The 18,411-nt window shown below is 33.5% G+C and overlaps 1 protein-coding gene across 1 annotated transcript in view; it reads left to right on the top strand.

Annotated features, from left to right (window-relative positions):
• PTPN13 (protein tyrosine phosphatase non-receptor type 13) overlaps nt 1–18,411 on the top strand; it is a 204,995-nt gene that overhangs the window by 140,117 nt on the left and 46,467 nt on the right. The window contains exons 21-28 of the mRNA XM_081303163.1: nt 6,725–6,814; nt 7,140–7,247; nt 7,418–7,549; nt 13,530–13,996; nt 14,972–15,103; nt 16,224–16,317; nt 16,816–16,901; nt 17,840–18,002. Coding sequence (XP_081159289.1) covers nt 6,725–6,814; nt 7,140–7,247; nt 7,418–7,549; nt 13,530–13,996; nt 14,972–15,103; nt 16,224–16,317; nt 16,816–16,901; nt 17,840–18,002 — 1,272 coding nt within the window. The remainder of the gene's footprint in view (nt 1–6,724; nt 6,815–7,139; nt 7,248–7,417; nt 7,550–13,529; nt 13,997–14,971; nt 15,104–16,223; nt 16,318–16,815; nt 16,902–17,839; nt 18,003–18,411) is intronic.

An 18,411-nucleotide genomic window follows, 5' to 3' on the forward strand; every position in this document is an offset into this window, starting at 1 on the left:
CGTTTTCAGGATTGTCCTAAACATTATGGGGAGAATTTATAGACTTTTAATGTTGAGATTTATAGTTTAGAAGAATTTTAGAAACAAAGTTGTAGGAAGAAGAATAGAAATATGCAGTGCCTTGAGTTAGTGGAGTCAAAATTTTTAGAATTTTGAAAGTATTTTCATATGCATTATCTTTTTTGATCTTTCTAACAATTTTATGGGTAGAAAAAAGTATTTTTATTACTCCCAATATATTACTTTTCTCCAAAAATGTTTCAGAGTCTTCCCCCCTCAGACTCTGAAAATTAAACTAAAAAGCCTGATGAGAAGTAAATATGCTAATCAAAATGATTGATACAGCTAAACTTGATGAAGATCTAATTTTTCTGATAGCAAAGGCAAAAAGGGAAGGCTTAAGAAAAATGTTGAATCATATGGAATTAGAGTTTTTGTAGGTCAAATGTCAAACACCAAAGTACTACTTCCTAGTATCATCATTCCTTTAATAGAAATACACAGTCATTTTTCAAGGGAGTAAAATCTTTCTTGGAAGTAAAATTGTTTCCAAAATAAAAGGACATGCAATGTCTTAAATACTCAAAGAGGAATTGTTTTGTCAACTCTATTTTGGATTTATCAATCCTCAGAAAATCTAAGGGCATATAATTAAAGGAAAAAATTCCTAAACATATGTAAGTTACTAAGACCCTGGTCATATAGTTTTCTGATGATCAAACTTCTTACATAGATTGAATCTACATCACCTGCATACCTTAAATAGTTTTTCTTTTAACATGCCCATAATGGTAATAATTATTGACTAACATACTGAGTACTTGTTATGTCTAAGCCCTGTTTTAAGCATTTTACATTGTTTCTCATTTTATCTCCATAACAACCCTATGAGATGGGTGCAAATGTTATTTCCTCCTCACAAATGAGAAACCATAGCATAGAGAAGTTCAGTTGTGCAGGTCATGGAACTAGCATGTAGCAGAACCGTGATCTCTGAACATAGGCAGTCTGTTTCCAGAACCCATGCTCTATCCCACATTTTAGACTGCCTCCCAACATAATAATGCCTAACTATCTATAGTTTTATATCTCTCTGCTAAACTTTGAAAGAAGCAGGACAGTAATATACTTAAGGATGAGAACTTGAAATATGTTTTAATTGAATATCTGATGGAAAATTTATACTAGATATCCAATAAGCATGGGCAGGTTTAAATAATTTCTCTGCTGAAACATTTAGAAGCTTCATCTTTCCACCTGGCCCATACAGAAGATACCTTCTTATAGGTAAACCCTAGACAGCTTGAAAACTAGTCCATGCTTTTCTCAGATTCTTTTTGAACCTGCTTAAGTTGGCTAAATTAGTGCTCTGTTGAGAGTCAAATTTTCACATACAGAGCATGGCAAACACATTTTTCCAGATAAGAAAACAAATGGTCATAAAATTAAATTAATTGCCACAAGTTGAATATAGGACATCTTATTCTCATTTCAGTTCTCTTCCTGCCAGCAGAAATTATTAGATGAGATTTATGAACAATACATCACCTAATAACTGAATTATTTGTTAATTAAAATAAGAATGAATGCATTGAATTTAATCTTACCTTTTAAGGCCTCTAGAAATTCTTGAAGAATGTGAAACATAAAAGAGAAATTAAAAAGTCATGAGTGTTCTAAATTTGCACTTTGAAGCAGAGATATGTAAAAGATTTTGGACCCTTTTAGCTAAGTTTGTCATGTAGTTTCCTGAAGTGTCCAAACCACCAAATATATACTAGTATTTTATGAGGTTGCGCACACAGGAATCATAAAAAACACAAAATGAAAAAAAAAAAATCCTATAAAGTAAGTTATCCTGGGACACAGTAACATAGTACAAACACTGAAATAAACCTTTTCCAGTGTTAAAACTAATTATTGTCTTTATGAGCAATCTTAACTCCCAAGTAATAAAGTGTTGTACAAGTAGAAATAAGATTTTAAAATACACTTTTTTAGTCAGGAGTCAAAAACCATTGTAATTTCAGTTGCTAGTTTTCCTCCCACTTAAGCTTAATTAAAATGCCTGCAATTTGAAAATTATAATTAAAATTGAACATTTAAAGTGCAAATAAAGGATGGAACAGATAGTAGAATTAACCAGGTGTAAAAGATGGTCAACTAAACTGAGAACTAAAAGGAACTTTAAAGGTTCTCCAGTCCAAATCTTTTTATTCTATAGATCATTTAAATGAGTCCCAATGATGTTATGTGATCCCAATTGACTTAGTTGATAAGTGCTGACTCAGAAGTAAAACCCTGAAGTTTTGGTTATGATCCACTTTACCACCAGCATATATAGCATAGTAGTAGCATAACAATGAAAAAACTTCTCTTAGTTTTTAATACCAGTATGGTACTGCTGACCCCACATCATCCCCAGGAGGTGAAATAGGTTTTTTCCCCCCTCAGTGATGGATTTTTCCAGAGCCCTCTCTACTAAGTCCTCTTATCAGAGTTTCCTCTATTGACTCTTTTCTTAGTAGCATGGAACTTTCTGATGATATTGACTAGGATGTATATCAGTAACCAAGAAAATTAGGTTTTCTTGCTAAAATATTTTTAGATTGATTCAGTTTTTATAGTCATCTCCATTTTTCACTTATTAAAATCCCATCCTACTTCCTTGAAGTCTTCTTCTATTCCATTTTAGTTTTGGCATTGCTTTACTAGACAATTTAATTTGCTCATAAACATACTTGTCAACAGCATTACTTGAACTATTCTAGATAAGGACTGTATACGTCTGTGACCTTCATGAGAGATGAGCAAGGCAGCACTAGAACAACAGTCCCTAAAGCAGAGAGGTTATGCACACAGCTTCTGAATTACACACTATTCAATTCTTCTCAAGTTATTTCCCAGGTGAACTTGACTGGAAATGACACTAGCATGTATTACTTAAAGGACTAGATTTTTCAAGTTGAAGTTCCTTTTCACTTTAAAATACTTGTAAATTTTGGTGTGATGCATATTAATGGGAAAAGAAAGTTTGCAGACTACTATATAACCTCAGCTGCTGTGTCCCCCAATTTGAAAAATAAAATGAAAAGTGTTTTGACTAGGTACATGTGTATGACTGCACATGTGGTGTGACTCTACATCGTGTACCACCAGAGAAATGATAAGTTGTGCTCCATTTGTGTACAATGAATCGAAATGCATTCTGCTATCATGTATAACTAATTAGAACAAATAAAATAAATAATAAAAAAAGAAAAGTGTTTTTAACATTGACTATATAAAAAGAATTGATAAATGGACACTCAGCATGTGTACAGTATTATTTAGTAACATGCAACTGTACCCTGACATCCTCTGCCTTCCACATTGATGTCACTCCATGTACCTCCAAGACTGAGTAGAGGAGAAAAAATGTCCTGGTTACAAAAGAGTGTGTTAGCAAAGTTTCCCTTTCTAATCAAATATTCATTCATCTCCCACCTACTCAAATCTTGTCCTCCAAATATTTCCCAATAACACTTTCAGCCTTCTTCAAATTTCAGCTTTTGTGGGTGTCTTACTTATTGCAGTAAAACCATCTATATATTCAATTTCTTAAAATCCTACCCTACTTCCTTGATATTTACTCCTCTAACTCCTGCAGGAAGAAGCCTCTACTCTCTCCAAACTGCTATAGTACTTCTTAGGACCTCTCTGTAGGTCTAATGCATGCCTTTATAATGCAGCTACTTTATTGACAGTACTTAAGGCATTCTATTTAAAAGTAAAGTTAGATCTTTGCTTTTCTTAAATTTACTGTGCTAGCAGCTTTCATATAATTACCTCACTTTATTTCCCCCAAAAAAAAAAGCTTAGTGATAGACTTTGACAGACACATTGCTCAGAAAACATTTGAAGTTAGACTAATTGAATGAATGGATGCTGAAATCTCAGTAGTAGGTCCTTAAATATAGAGAGCTCTGTTGTTTCTAGTTAGGGAGGTGAGATAGCTATACAAATACGCACACAGACTTAGGAGCCAGATGAGTAATATTAGCCAATCCTGTTGTCATGTATGTTGGAAATGAAAATGGCATTTTTATTCTTTGAATGAAAATATGCCTTGCAACAAATATTCCATAGGAATGTTCCAAGTATTATTCAAAGGCAGAAACACTGCATAGCACAAGCTGACTTCATCTTCACAATAGTGACAAAAGTTTACATTTGAAAACTGGCTGGGTTAAGTGCCTTTCTTTTTTTCCTTTTTTTTTTTTTTTTCTTTTTTTCCTTTCTTGATTAGGATAAGGAACAGAGTAACTCAGGAGCCATCTTTCATTTTATTCTGTTTCTACTCCTTGGAATTTGCTTTTCTGGAAACTACATGCACTCAGACTTATCCAGGACCAGAGTGTAAAGAATTTCATTTTAGTTTCCAACTGTCCAATTCCTGGACAGCAAGTGCTTAAATCTGAAATTTGAGGGGGAAATGGAAAGTCAAAACAATCATTATCAGTTCATCACTTTACAAAGCAATTTGATTATGTCTTTGTCTCTTACCACTTCACCAAGTGGTCACTTAAACATTCGCTTGTTTTAATTCTTAATATGGCCTTACTCCTTGTTTATTTTATTTTATGAGTTTTGTTTTGTGTTATTTTATATTTGTTCTAGCTGAAAACTAAAAGTAGTTGCCTATTTTAGGACAAAGGAATCTTGGATATTTAGATAATGTATTTAAACCAGGCCTTAAGTAATGGATGGGCTTTTTTTGCTTAGGACTCCCTAATACATAAAGCTCTTCAAACCATTGTCCAGAAATTTTTTTTGTAATTCCATTAACAAAATCATTACAGATACTAATTAATATTACTCTTGTTGATTGTAACTAAGTTTTAGCCAAAAAGGAGCAACAGAATAGTACATATATTATAGGGAGCTAAGAAACTTTTACAAAAATGGTGCTTAAGATACAAGGGTGTTGGGAACACATGTCTGTAATCCTACCTATTTGTGAGGCTGAGGCAGGAGGATCACAATTTTGAGGCCAGGCTGGCCAGTTTAGTGAGACCCTGTTTCAAAATGCAATTTTAAAATGGCTGGGTGTGGCTCAGTAGGACACTTGCCTAGCATATAGGAGATCCTGGGTAGAACCCCCAGTACTGCAAAAAAGAGAGATAATTATCTCAAGAGAGGAAATGGTTATTGTTTTCTCAACCTAAAGGAGTTTGCTTCTAGAATATGAAGTATCACATTTACATTACTTAGTTACCAATATGTATTGTGTAGCAAAATTACTAGTTGTTTTATAACAAAGTTTCAAGTCCATGGATGATCTTATGTTGGAACATTGATAAATAAGATCTATGGGTTATACTGATTTGTTATAAGAATGCAATGAAGATTTAAGGAAATTCTGGTTTATGAGTTGGTAGAGTTTGAATTTGAAGACTCAGTTTACAGAACTACCATTCTGAATGTGTTGAACTCACCACCACTACCACCTTCATCACAGACCAGTTCACACTGTCAAGTTGTAATTGATGTTGAGAACTGTGTGTGCTCAAAAGCTTTAATTGCTAAGTAGATGAGTTAGCTTGATTAAAATGGCAATGAATTTTCATATTTATTGGTTTCATTAAGAAGGTTATTTGTGAATGATTAGCCTACTTTTAAAAAAGTATATGGAAATTAGAGTAAATTCTCGTTTTGATGCTGACATTTATTTAAATAATTGATTTAACTAGTGTTTACTAAATACTGACTTCAGGCATCTGGGGAGCAGTGATACCAGCTATAATGTTGAAGAAGTCACAGTTATTCCTCATCTGCAAAATGGTAGTTGAAAATCTTTTGAGACTAAATGTGCCAGACAAATCATATAGTGGGATTTTTTTTAAAAAAGATTCAGTTTCTTCCTTAGTGCTGTTTTGCTCAAGAACTTACTAATAGTATTTTATTAATTATGAAAAAATGTCAACCATTAATTAGAAGGAAATGTGTGTGTGTGTGTGTGTGTGTGGTGGTTTTGTTACTGGGGATTGAACCCAGGGCCTTGCATATTAGGCAAATGGCAAGTGCTCAACCACGGAGCTATACCCCAGGCCCTTAGGTTTCTGTTTTGAGACAGGTCTTTCTGTAAGTTGCCGAGTCTGGCCTTGAATTTTTAACTCGCCTCAGTTTCCCAAGTTGCTTGGATTACAGGTCTGCATATGCTATCTTACCCAACTAGAGGGAGGTTTTTAGTATATTAAGTGTTACTAAACTCAGAGAGTCAACTGTGATGTAACAAAAAGAGATAGAAAACTGAAGTTGAAGGCTCAGCTCTTTTCTGTGCTTTCTTATTAAACTTACTCAAATCATTTATCCTCTTGATATTTATTTACTCATTTGTAAATGAACTGTACCATTTCAAAAGAAATAGTTTATGAGGGAAAAATGTTGTGTAATTATTTTTTAAACTATAAATCACTATAAAAAATATGATAGGGCTGGGGGTGGGGGCTCAGTGGTAGAATGCTTGTTTAGCAAGAACAAGGCCCTAGGTTCCATATCAGGGAGCAAGGGGGGTGGGGATACGTATATTTGATAGCAATGCCAGTAACCTTAAAATATATTTTTAAAGGGACTGAACAATGTACTAACAGTCTTCATTAGCACTTAAATTGGAACAAGCTGACAATTTTAATGCCTGAGCATGTTACGTTTGTATTCTCTTAAAATTATAAATACCCTATAGATGTGCTACACAAAAGATGGAGCATTGTATCTTCACCGGAAAGGGAGATCACGTTGGTGAACTTGAAAAAAGATGCAAAGTATGGCTTAGGTAAGTCACTATGAGATTCTTGAAGGTCCATGAGAATTCAGAGAAGTCTAAAGTATAGCATTGGCATGGAGGCACCTGACCAGTTATGATTAAGATACTGGCTGTTTACCTACCATCCCCCACCCCTCCCACCAAATTACCAATTACCTAGACAAAGGGCCTGCAAGATACTTCCACCAAGTTTAACAGAGGTTCTATAATATACATGTTACCTGTTAATCATTTTATCTCAGTCTTCACATTTCTGCATTTCAAGGAGGCTAATTATTAGTCATTGAGAACACCAGTATAATGAAGATCTTTTTAAAAATGTGTTGTTTTACAGGATTTCAAATTATTGGTGGGGAGAAGATGGGAAGACTGGATCTAGGTGTGTTTATCAGTTCAATTACTCCTGGAGGACCAGCTGACTTGGATGGATGCTTAAAGCCAGGTACTTCACATTTTGATAATTTCTTAAGTACTTTATTAAAACAGGCATGAATTTGCAGAGGGCAAAAGTGGAACTTAGGCAAAATAAAAATACTGGAGAGGAGATGACATTTCTAAGATTTGAAGAATTTTTCTTTGTTCTTGAAAATACTGGGTTGTCTCTTTTTATAGGAGACCGTTTGATATCTGTGAATAGTGTGAGTCTGGAGGGGGTCAGCCACCATGCTGCTGTTGAAATTTTGCAAAATGCACCAGAAGATGTGACACTTGTTATTTCTCAGCCAAAAGAAAAAATACCCAAAGGTAATGTGAATGTCTCTTAGTTGGGTGTTCTATTTTGCTTTTCACAAGCACTTCAATACTTTGGCCCAATAAATTGGATTTAAACTGCTTATTTCCTTCTTTGCATTAATTGTTTTAGTTTTATGCATTAGTGTAACTTTTTCTTTCATCAGTTCTAAGATATTTTGTTTAATTCCCCTTTAGTAATATATGCACAAAAATCAATGTCACTTAAGTAAATTCTGATTATTTTGTATGTTCCATCTCTTCTTAGGTCCAATGAGAAAAAGAACTCTTTAACATTGTGTAATTAATATGGCTATATAATAGTTATATTATATAATTATATAATATAATATTATATATTATATAATATTAGAATATAATTGTTATAATAGTTATCTATGCGCTACTTATTAGCTGTGTAAATTAAATCTCTGCCCTGCCTTGTCTACCTTGCACAGAGTTGTTAAGAGGATCAGGTAGTAGAACATTGCTTGTGGAAGAAGCGCACACAGCCCATGTGGAGCAGGACCGTGCAGTAGACAATAAAGAGGCTACAGAGTCCACGGTCAAATTCTGTCTCCACCACTTAAAATTGTGGAGACAGTTTTAATTTAGCAAATCCCTTAAACCATGCTCAGAGATCAAATGGTACCATATTTTATAGATTATCAAAATCAGCTGACATGTAAAGAATCTGTACATTCCTGCTACACATTAAGCACTTAAATGTGTTTTAGCTGTCACTATTAATAGTATTTTCAAATATAGTGAAATGTATATAGTGCTGGTATTTTCATCCCCAAATATATTAAAGAATTAATTAAAAATAAGCTGAAAAACAAATTTAGATAATGAATTTCAGGCATACCTTCTGATGCTTATGACAACATAAAAGGTGGAAGACATAAATATTTCATAATTGTATGATAAATTTTTTTAATTTTTATATATATTAGTCATTTGACTCTTATTCATTAAATATTACATGTTACATGTATACAACATATACCTATATAAGCAACATGTTAAGTAATTGTTTACTGTGAGCAAACACAAAAGAAGGATGGGAGATAGAAGACATCGCTCCTCCCATAAGACCCTTGGAACACTAACTAAAACTGTCATCTTAGGTAAAGGAGGACAGTTATAGTTAGAAATACAGCATACTGGGCTGGGGTTGTAGCTTAGTGATTGAGCGCTTGTCTTACTGGGTTCAATCCTCAGCACCACAGTAAAACAAATAAATAAAACAAAGATATTGTGTCCACCTACAACTAAAAAAATAATAATAATAATAAAAGAACTGTAGCATACTTCTGAGTTTCAACCAGTCAAGACCAAAACTTTTTTTAAAAAAGCTGAATATTGGGTTTCATTATTTACCATAACTTAGCAACAGAAACATGAATTCAGAATCAATTTATTTTCACCTGGATCCCCATAAAAGGGATTCCATTGTAGTTTTAAGAAGATTTTTTTTAATTAATTCATTTGTTCAAATATTTGTTGTGTGTAACATATAAGACAGAAAACCTCTGCCCGTGTGGAAATGACACTTTATCAGGAGAGACAAGTATTGAACAGCTGACTAGACATAAATTGGAGGAGGAAAACTACACTTGTATTTATGATAGGACAGCAGTTGCAGCACTTTACATATAATAATTGCTACTCAGTGACTGTCTTAAGTACATTAATGGATGGATAAATGTGAGGATAACAAAATATTGCTCTTCTTATCTCAGGACTATCATGAAGGTCAAAAGAGATTGTCCTTGAAAAGGATCATGCCAGGGAGTGTTTTAACATTCTTTTATTGTTGTTTATTGTCTCATGTCCTGTTTGGAAAAAGGCAGTGAAATATAAGGATAGATTAATTACACTTTTCTAAAGAGTTACAGCACATAGTTACGAGTTTTGATCCTATGTGTGTTTCTGTTTCTCTTCCATATTTTCTATTGATGCAATTTAACAATATAATTTAGCCAGTATCATTCCCTAACACTTTCTCCTTTCCTTCTCCTCTTCCTTCCCCCTGTCCCTTTCCTCTATTCTACTAATATCCCTTTGATTTTAATGAGATTCCCCACCATCACTTTTTTTTTCCTTTTTCCTCCCTTGCTTCCACATATGAGATGAAACATACAACCCTGGACCTCTGAGTTTGACTTATTTTGCTTAACATAATGGTCTCAAGTTCCATCCATTTTCCTGCAAATGATATAATTTCATTTTTCTTTATGGCTGACTAAAATTCCATTTTGTGTATATACTGTATTTTCTTTATCCCTTGATCCATTGGTGGATACCTAGGCTGGTTCCTTAGTTCAGCTATTGTGAATTGGGCTGCTCTAAACATGGGTATTCATGTATCACTGCAGTAAGATGCCTTTAATTCTTCAGGATGAATACCGAGAAGTGATATAGCAGTGTCATATGGTGGCTCCATGCCTAGTCTTTTGAGGAACTTCCACACTGATTTCCATAGTGATTGTACTAATTTACAACCTAATAGTGTAAAAATGTCCCTTTTTCTCCATATCCTCTCCAGCATTTATTATTGTTTTTATTCTTGATGGCTGCCATTCTGACTGGTATGAGACAGGATCTCAGGGTAGTTTTGATTTGCATTTTCCATGTATTTATTACTTATTTATACTTGCTAATGATGTTGAACACTTTTTCTTATATATATTTGTTGGCCATCTGTATTTCTTCTTTTGTGACTATTCTTTTTTTTTTTTTTTAAAGAGAGAGTGAGAGAGGAGAGAGAGAGAGAGAGAATTTTTTTTTTTTTAATATTTATTTTTTAGTTCTCGGCGGACACAACGTCTTTGTTGGTATGTGGTGCTGAGGATCGAACCTGGGCCGCACGCATGCCAGGCGAGCGCGCTACCGCTTGAGCCACATCCCCAGCCCTTGTGACTATTCTTATTCATTGGGTTTTGTTTTGTTTTGTGTTTAAGGGTTTTTTTTTTTTTTTGAGTTCTTTATATATTCTGGATATTAATCCTCTATCAGAAGAGTAGCTAATAGATTTTCTCTCTGTAGGTTCTCTCTTCACATTCTTAATTGTTTCCCTTGCTGTGCAGAAGCTTTTTAATTTGATGCCATCTCATTTCTTAACTCTTGCCGTTATTTCCTGAGCTTTCAGGGTCCTATTGAGAAAAAACAAATACCAAATGTCTTCTTTGATATAATGAGAGCAACTATGAACAGAGTAGGGAGGAAGAGCAGGAAGAAAAGATTAACTTTAAACAGAGACATGAGATGGGAGGGAAAGGGAGAGAAAAGGGAAATTGCATGGAAATGAAGGGAGACCCTCATTGCTATACAAAATGACATATAAGAGGTTGTGAGGGGAATGGGAAAATAAACAAGGAGAGAAATGAATTACAGTAGATGGGGTAGAGAGAGAAGATGTGAGGGAAGGGGAGGGGGGACAGTAGGGGATAGGAAAGGTAGCAGAATACAACAATTACTAATAGTGCATTATGTAAAATTGTGGATGTGTAACTGACGTGATTCTGCAGTCTGCATTTGGGGTAAAATTGGGAGTTCATAACCCACTTCAATCTAATGTATGAAATATGATATGTCAAGAGCTTTGTAATGTTGTGAACAACCAATAAAAATAAATAAATAAAAAAAAGAAGTGTGTGGCAGAAGGAAGCAGCTCACATGATGATCAGAGAGCAGAGAGTCTCTACTGCCAGATACAAATATGCACCCCAAAAGCCACACCCCAATTCCCACCTCCTCCAGCCACACCCTAAAAAAAAAGAGAATAGACAAAAATTTTTTAATCCACTTGTCCATGTTTAAGACCATCTATTTTGATTTTTTATATGAAATTGTTTCTTTAAAATGCTATCTTATCGTGATATGTAGTTATTCTGTAATATGACTTGAGGTGAGGCAAGAGTCAAATGACCTAGAAAATTATCAGTGTGTACACCACACTATCATTGTTAATAACTGGTCAGCAAAAAGGAAGCTATTGATTAATCCAGTTTGTGCTGCTCTAACAGAACATCCAAGACTGGGTAAGTTATAAAGAACAGAGGCATTTCTTTCTGTTCTGGAGGCTGAGAAATCAAGATCAAGGGATTGCATCTACTTAGAACCTTTTTGTTTAGTTACCTAGTGCTGAAAGGCAGAAAAGCAGTGTAGCGCACGGAGAAGGAGATTGAAATCACTGCATTGAGCCATTTTTAAATTAGCATTATTTCATTTATGAGGGTGGAGATTCATGACCTCAACACCTCCCATTAGGATATACCTCCTAATACTGTTGTATTTGGGGTTAAGTTTCCAACACATTAACTTTGGGGGACACATTCAATCAAAGCAATTTTTACTTTTTCTTCTGTTTTAACTTCTTTTAAGTAATAGGATACATATAGCTTATTTTTTTAAAATATATTTTTAGTTTTAGATGGACACAATACCTTTATTTTATTTATTTTTATGTAGTGCTGAGGATTGAACCCAGTGCCCCACTCATACTAGGCAGGTACTCTACCACTGAGCCACAACCCCAGCCCAAGGGTACATGTAGCTTATTAAATGAATCTAATTTATACTAAACCCATGAAATAAGAACTAAAAACCCTCTCACCCCATTTCCTAAGAAAACTATCTGGTGTGTATGTATGTATCTTGTATATTTGACTTATATGTGTATGTGAGATATGTAAGTATAAATAAAACAACACACATGCTTTTTTTTACTAAAGATACAAGTTTTTGTATTCTCATATTGTTCTTTAACTTGATCTTGAAATATATTCTTGACATCCATGAACATATTCAGGCTAACAATAATTCTGTTACAAATGTTGCTCCAACAAATAGACTTTTATAACATTGGAAATATGTACATTTTTGAAGTTTAGATACCTGGAACTAAATTTAAAAGTATATACATTGAAGTTTTGACATGCTACCAAATACCCTCCAAAAATTTTACAATCTGTCGCCTATCCTAATAGATATGACAGTCATCTTTATAACTTCAGTGGTACTAGAAATATCAGACATTTCTTTCCATTTTTGTCATTGAAGTAGGTAGAAAACCATATAGCCCCTGAGCAATAAGGAAATTTTTTTCATGTATTTGTTACTTATTTATACTTACTTCAAATTTCTAGTCCATGTCTTACACCCCTGTTCCAAAGAAGTTTTATTGGATTGTAGCTATTGTTTGTACATCGGGATATTAAATCTATGTATATTTCATTGTTGCAAATAGTTGCTCTACAGTTGCACATTATTTTAATTTTTCCTTGGTGTCACTTGCCATATAATTTTTTTATAAATTCACATTCTTCATTCTTTTCCTCGTGTCTCCTACTATGTCTTACTTCAGAAAACTTTTATAAAGAGCTATATATAAGAAATTTAGAGTTGCCTTCCTTGATAGTTTTTTTGTAGTGCAAGTATATAAATAAAATATATACAAATAAAATATAAATATCCAAATATATACAAATAAAATATAAATGTAACTATACAAATAAAATATAAACAAGTATACAAATAAGTATTGAATAAACAAGGACCACGATGGGTGCAGAAACAGCTCAGTAGTAGATTGCTTGCTTAGTATGTATATGAAAAAGAAAAATAGAAAAAGAATGTTAGAGACTCAAAGAAATTGTAAATCATCTCTGAAATCAGAAAATTCTTCACAGAGGAGATGGATGTGAATTGGGTCTTAGAGGATAGAAATGGGATGAGAAGTTAATGCAAAAAAGGTATGGATTATTAATAGAGATTGTTATAAGAAAAAACAAAGGAGGGAATGAAGGGAAGAAAAAGAATGTACTGTTTTCTGGGACCCTTCAGTGATTCTCAGGCATAGTGTTTTGCATGTGTTATCTTTGTATAATTCTCCTAACAATCTTCAGGCAACTTTTGTATGTGTATAAGCACAGGCTTGACTTGCAGATCACTAACTTGTTATTTTTATTCTTGAACCCTGACTTTTTAGTGCCTTCTACTCCTGTGTATTTTGCCAATGGAATGAAAAACTACATGAAGAAACCTTCCTACATGCAAGACAGTGCTATAGATTCTTCTTCCGAGGACCACCACTGGCCACTTGGTACCCTGAGGCACATCATAGAAACTTCCTTTGGATTGTCTGGGGGCCTTCGAGAAGGAAGCCTTAGTTCTCAAGATTCCAGGACTGAGAGTGCCAGCTTGTCTCAGAGCCAGGTCAATGGCTTCTTTGCCAGCCAATTAGGTGACCGCATCTGGCAGGGATCACAACATGTCAGCCCTACTCCATCTGTAATAACCAAAGCCATTGCGAAAAAAAGGACTTCCTCTGACAGTAACCGAAGCAAAGCTAAAAAGCCAGGCATTTCTGATGTGACAGATTACTCTGACCGTGGAGATTCAGACATGGATGAGGCTACTTATTCCAGCAGTCAGGATCATCAAACATCCAAAAAGGCATATTTTAATTTTAATTTTTTGTTTTTATTTTATTTAGCAAAACAAAAGCAAATATATTACAGAGAAATAGAATCTAGTAAAAGGTACTTACATAATTCTGGAAAGGAAGAACAACTTATACCTTCTGCTACTAACTGCTACTGCAAATGATGCTAACTTTCAGAAAAATTAGAAGCTTTGAATACTAACTGACTAAACTTAAAGTTTGATTCTTTTTTTAAAAGTTGTTTGTCTCTTGCATATTTAACATTTATATTAATAGGAAAACTTTAATACCTCCCAAATTATTTCTGAATAGTTCATATAATGGGCAGTTGAATTTTTAGTTACAATCTAACTTTTTCTGAAGTTCTAAATGTATGATAATAATAACAATGAAATAGCTCATTCCTAGAAGGGAAGGCTAACATTCATAAGCAGTTTTAGAGAACAACATTATGCTTTATATTCACTGAAAAAAATCAGTACTTCTCACAAGAGGGTTATGCCCTTATCCTTATATGTACAGCTTAGTTCTTGTTCCTGTGCTTATATTGAAGTTATACATGTAAGGAAAGTAAACATGAAGTCCACTTATCTTAGAGGCAAATATATTACAGAGATCAAAAAAGAAAACCTATTGTTTGGTATACATTGATTTTTAAAGAAAGTGGAAATATTTTATAAACTTGGGAATATAAAAAGTATTAAATAAGGATTATATAGAAGCTAAGTTCTGACTGGGTTCTAAGTTTCCCTCTGTTTGACCTGAGGCAAGCACTTTAAACTCTGGGTATCAGTTTCCTCAATATGAATGCATGGAATTGATAATCTCTTAAAATACATCCCACCATTATGTGTTTACATACACTCTATTTCTTAATATTTTGCTTTTGAAAATTTTTTCCAGGAAATACATATTTGTCTTCCAGTAGTAATTCATTTTAACTCTAACAAGAAATCCTTTTTTGTTGTCTGTTTTTCTTTATTAAGGAATCTTCCTCCTCAATGAATACATCCAACAAAATGAATTTTAAAACTTTTTCTTCATCACCTCCTAAACCTGGAGATATCTTTGAGGTTGAACTGGCTAAAAATGATAACAGCTTGGGAATAAGTGTCACGGTACTGTTTGACAAGGTTTTCAAATATTTTCTCTTCTTCATTTCCAACAGCCTATTGTATGCCAAATAATTAGTTGAGTTATTTTGCTTCAATAGGAATGTTTGGCAAATATTTCCAAAATTTATAAGTTGACTATCTTAAAACTTTTAAAAAAAAATTGCTACCCATTTTTTCTGTATTTTTAAAATGATTAAACAAATACTCCCCCCCTCCTCCCCCGATTTCATGCTTGCTTAATCTGAAGACATGCCAAATTTAAAATTAATTCATATGCTTTGTATACATTTGACAGTTTCTTCATGAGCATGGAATAAAATAATGAGATGATACATCTTTAACTGTATCATGAATAATTAAAGATTATGGATACCTACATAAAAATATACAAAATAGAACTATCGTAGAATATATAGGAGAATCACTATAAATATTCAGAAAAAGCACTATAAATACATTGTGATCAAAAAAGAAAACCTATTTTCTAGCATATTTTAAAAGGTGGAAAAAAAATAAAATATTACATAGAAAAATATATGTAACATTTTCCCTCTTGTTCTTAATTTCTTTAAAGCTTTATTATCTTTTTTAAATAAAGGGAGATAAAAACTGAATATTTGTAAGAGATAGAAAACTGATTCGCTAGATCTCATCTATACCATTTAAAAAAAAACTAACAAATCCTTTTAAAATAAAAATGAAAATAAACTTTTTCCCCTTGACTCATGGAATTTGCCTTCAGATTTGAATATGCAATCTGAAGTATATTTTATCCCATATACTGTTTCTTCTGATAATTATTTTCTCAGACTAATTTTGCATAGATGGATTTTGCTTTCTGCTTTGCTCATAATGCATGATGTAGACTTAGGAAGGAAGAACAGTTTCTCACATAGTCAAGATCTAGGTTACTTGCTAAATTGAACAGAGTTCAATTGTAAAGAAAGTACTTCAGTATTTGGAAAACTTAGCTAACAATATTCTTGGATTTTGAAATAATTCCACGTGCTGAAGTAATCCTACTGCTTTGTCTGGTGAACTGAATCCTTTCTAGGGCTCAGATTTGAAAAGGAGTGCAAAATATTTCATATTACCAAATGTTATTTTGTCTTTTTGTATTTAGGGAGGTGTGAATACCAATGTCAGGCATGGTGGCATTTATGTGAAAGCTGTTATTCCCAAGGGAGCAGCAGAGTCTGATGGTAGAATTCACAAAGGTATGTTTGTATATATGTAGGAATTACGTAGATGATCGTCACAACAAATAGAAAAGAAATCCCAAAGTTGATGTAGATCTTTCAATTCAAAATATGAAATAAAAACATACTCAATTACAAAACTACAACATTAGGAAATTCTTTGATGTCATTTCAGTAACTCTTATTCTCTAGCTTATTCCTTAGTGTCAGAAAATATCTAAGTAGTGCTTTAGCTCATATTTCATACCTGCTACTTACAAGCAAATTGCCAGAGAATGGAAAAGGGATTGTAAAAACAGTGACATTCACATTTCTAAGAACTCACTATGGCCTTCACCCCAGTCTTTCTACTTTTGTAGTTCGGCTTATCTTTTCTTATGATTTAAATTGATTGTAAAGATATTATTCTAAAATATAATTCCTCAAATTACTAAGAAATACATCCACTAGGTGTTAATGAACATATAGAATCTTTATTTTGTGATTTTTTCCCCCAATTAATTGCCTAATTAATAGGTGATCGTGTGCTAGCTGTCAATGGAATAAGTCTGGAAGGAGCTACCCATAAGCAAGCTGTGGAAACACTGAGAAATACAGGACAGGTAATGAATAGTGTACCCAGCTGGTATGATCCCTTGGAAGAGCATCATAATGTGTGAATAACCTCAATCTAAATTTGTTAGTTAAGAAACAGCCTGATTTGTGGAACCATTCTGGGTTTGGGGGGGGGGGTGTCTTTCTTTCTTTTTTTTTTTCCTTCCTCTGTCTTCCAAAATGAGAAACAAGTATTAAGAAGTTTCATACTGAGAAAACTGGCTTTCTATGTCACATTTTTAGTGCTAATATTACCAAAAAGGCCTGACGGGAAGGGATGGAAATTGCATTTTTAAAATGTTTTATAAACATTTTCTAATTTCTAGTGATAATCACTCCTAGTCATTCTTCAGCTCAGAAGCTAAATTTATTTTGTTCAAATTCGTTTTACCAAAGTATTTATAATGGTTTCTATATTATAGAATGGTGGTACTTTTTTTTTTACCACACCCAGACTTTCTATAGACTATTTATGCTATTATCAGAGAATTTTAACATTTTTTATAATAGGTTTTTTAATCATTTATTCTTTTTGGTGGGGGCGGGTGTCCAGGATTGAACTCAGGGGCACTCAACCACTGAGCCACATCCCTAGGCCTATTTTGTATTTTACTTAGAAACAGGATCTTACTGAGTTGCCTAGCACCTCACTTTGGCTAAGGTTAGCTTTGAACTTGCAATCCTCCGGCCTCAGACTCCTGAGCCATTGGGATTACAGGTGTGTGCAATGGCTCCTGGCTAATCATTTATCTTTTTACATAAAAAGTAATAAAAACTTGATTTTTAAACATTCAATCCTTTTGTCCCTCTATTTTTCCCCCTTCTGTATTTTGGTGGACAAAGTAGTGGCTTTAAATGATTTTACGCTACAACTATACAAAGTCCTGAAAGTTTATCTATTTTTTATCATTCTTCTTAACTAAGACGTTCTGTTCCATTTGTCTAGGTGGTTCATCTATTGTTAGAAAAGGGACAGTCATCAGCATCCAAAGAACATGTCCCTGTAACCCCTCAGTGCACTCTTCCATATCAGGATGCCCAAGGTCAAACTCCAGAAAAAACAGCAAAGAAAACAACTCACGTCAAAGACTACAGCTTTGTCACTGAAGGTCAGGCCTTGGGAAACCATCACGTCCCTGTGAAATTACTCCTAGCTTATTTAAAACATGAGTGCTCTATGATGGATTATAATTCATGTCCTAGTCTCTTTATTCTGGTCAAGTATAAATAATAATCTGATGCCGCACCATGATAAATTAAAAAAACAGAAACATTTGTAGTTCATTGAGTCTGAAAGTCTTTGAATATGAAGTCATGCCTGATTCTAGTCATTTAATTATGTCTTAAGTTGTTGTAAAATTTAAAATGAAATTTGGTAAAGAAAAAAATAAGTATAAATAATTGTTGAGAATGGCTTCAAACCCATGTGAAACCTTGGCCCTTAGATTTTCTTATTTCTTTTAAATTTTATGGACTTATGATAGTAACGTTGGCAAGAAATCTACCTAGAAGTTACCA

Source organism: Spermophilus citellus, assembly GCF_964194105.1.
Source record: "Spermophilus citellus genome assembly, chromosome: 8".
Taxonomy (NCBI): Eukaryota; Metazoa; Chordata; class Mammalia; order Rodentia; family Sciuridae; genus Spermophilus; species Spermophilus citellus.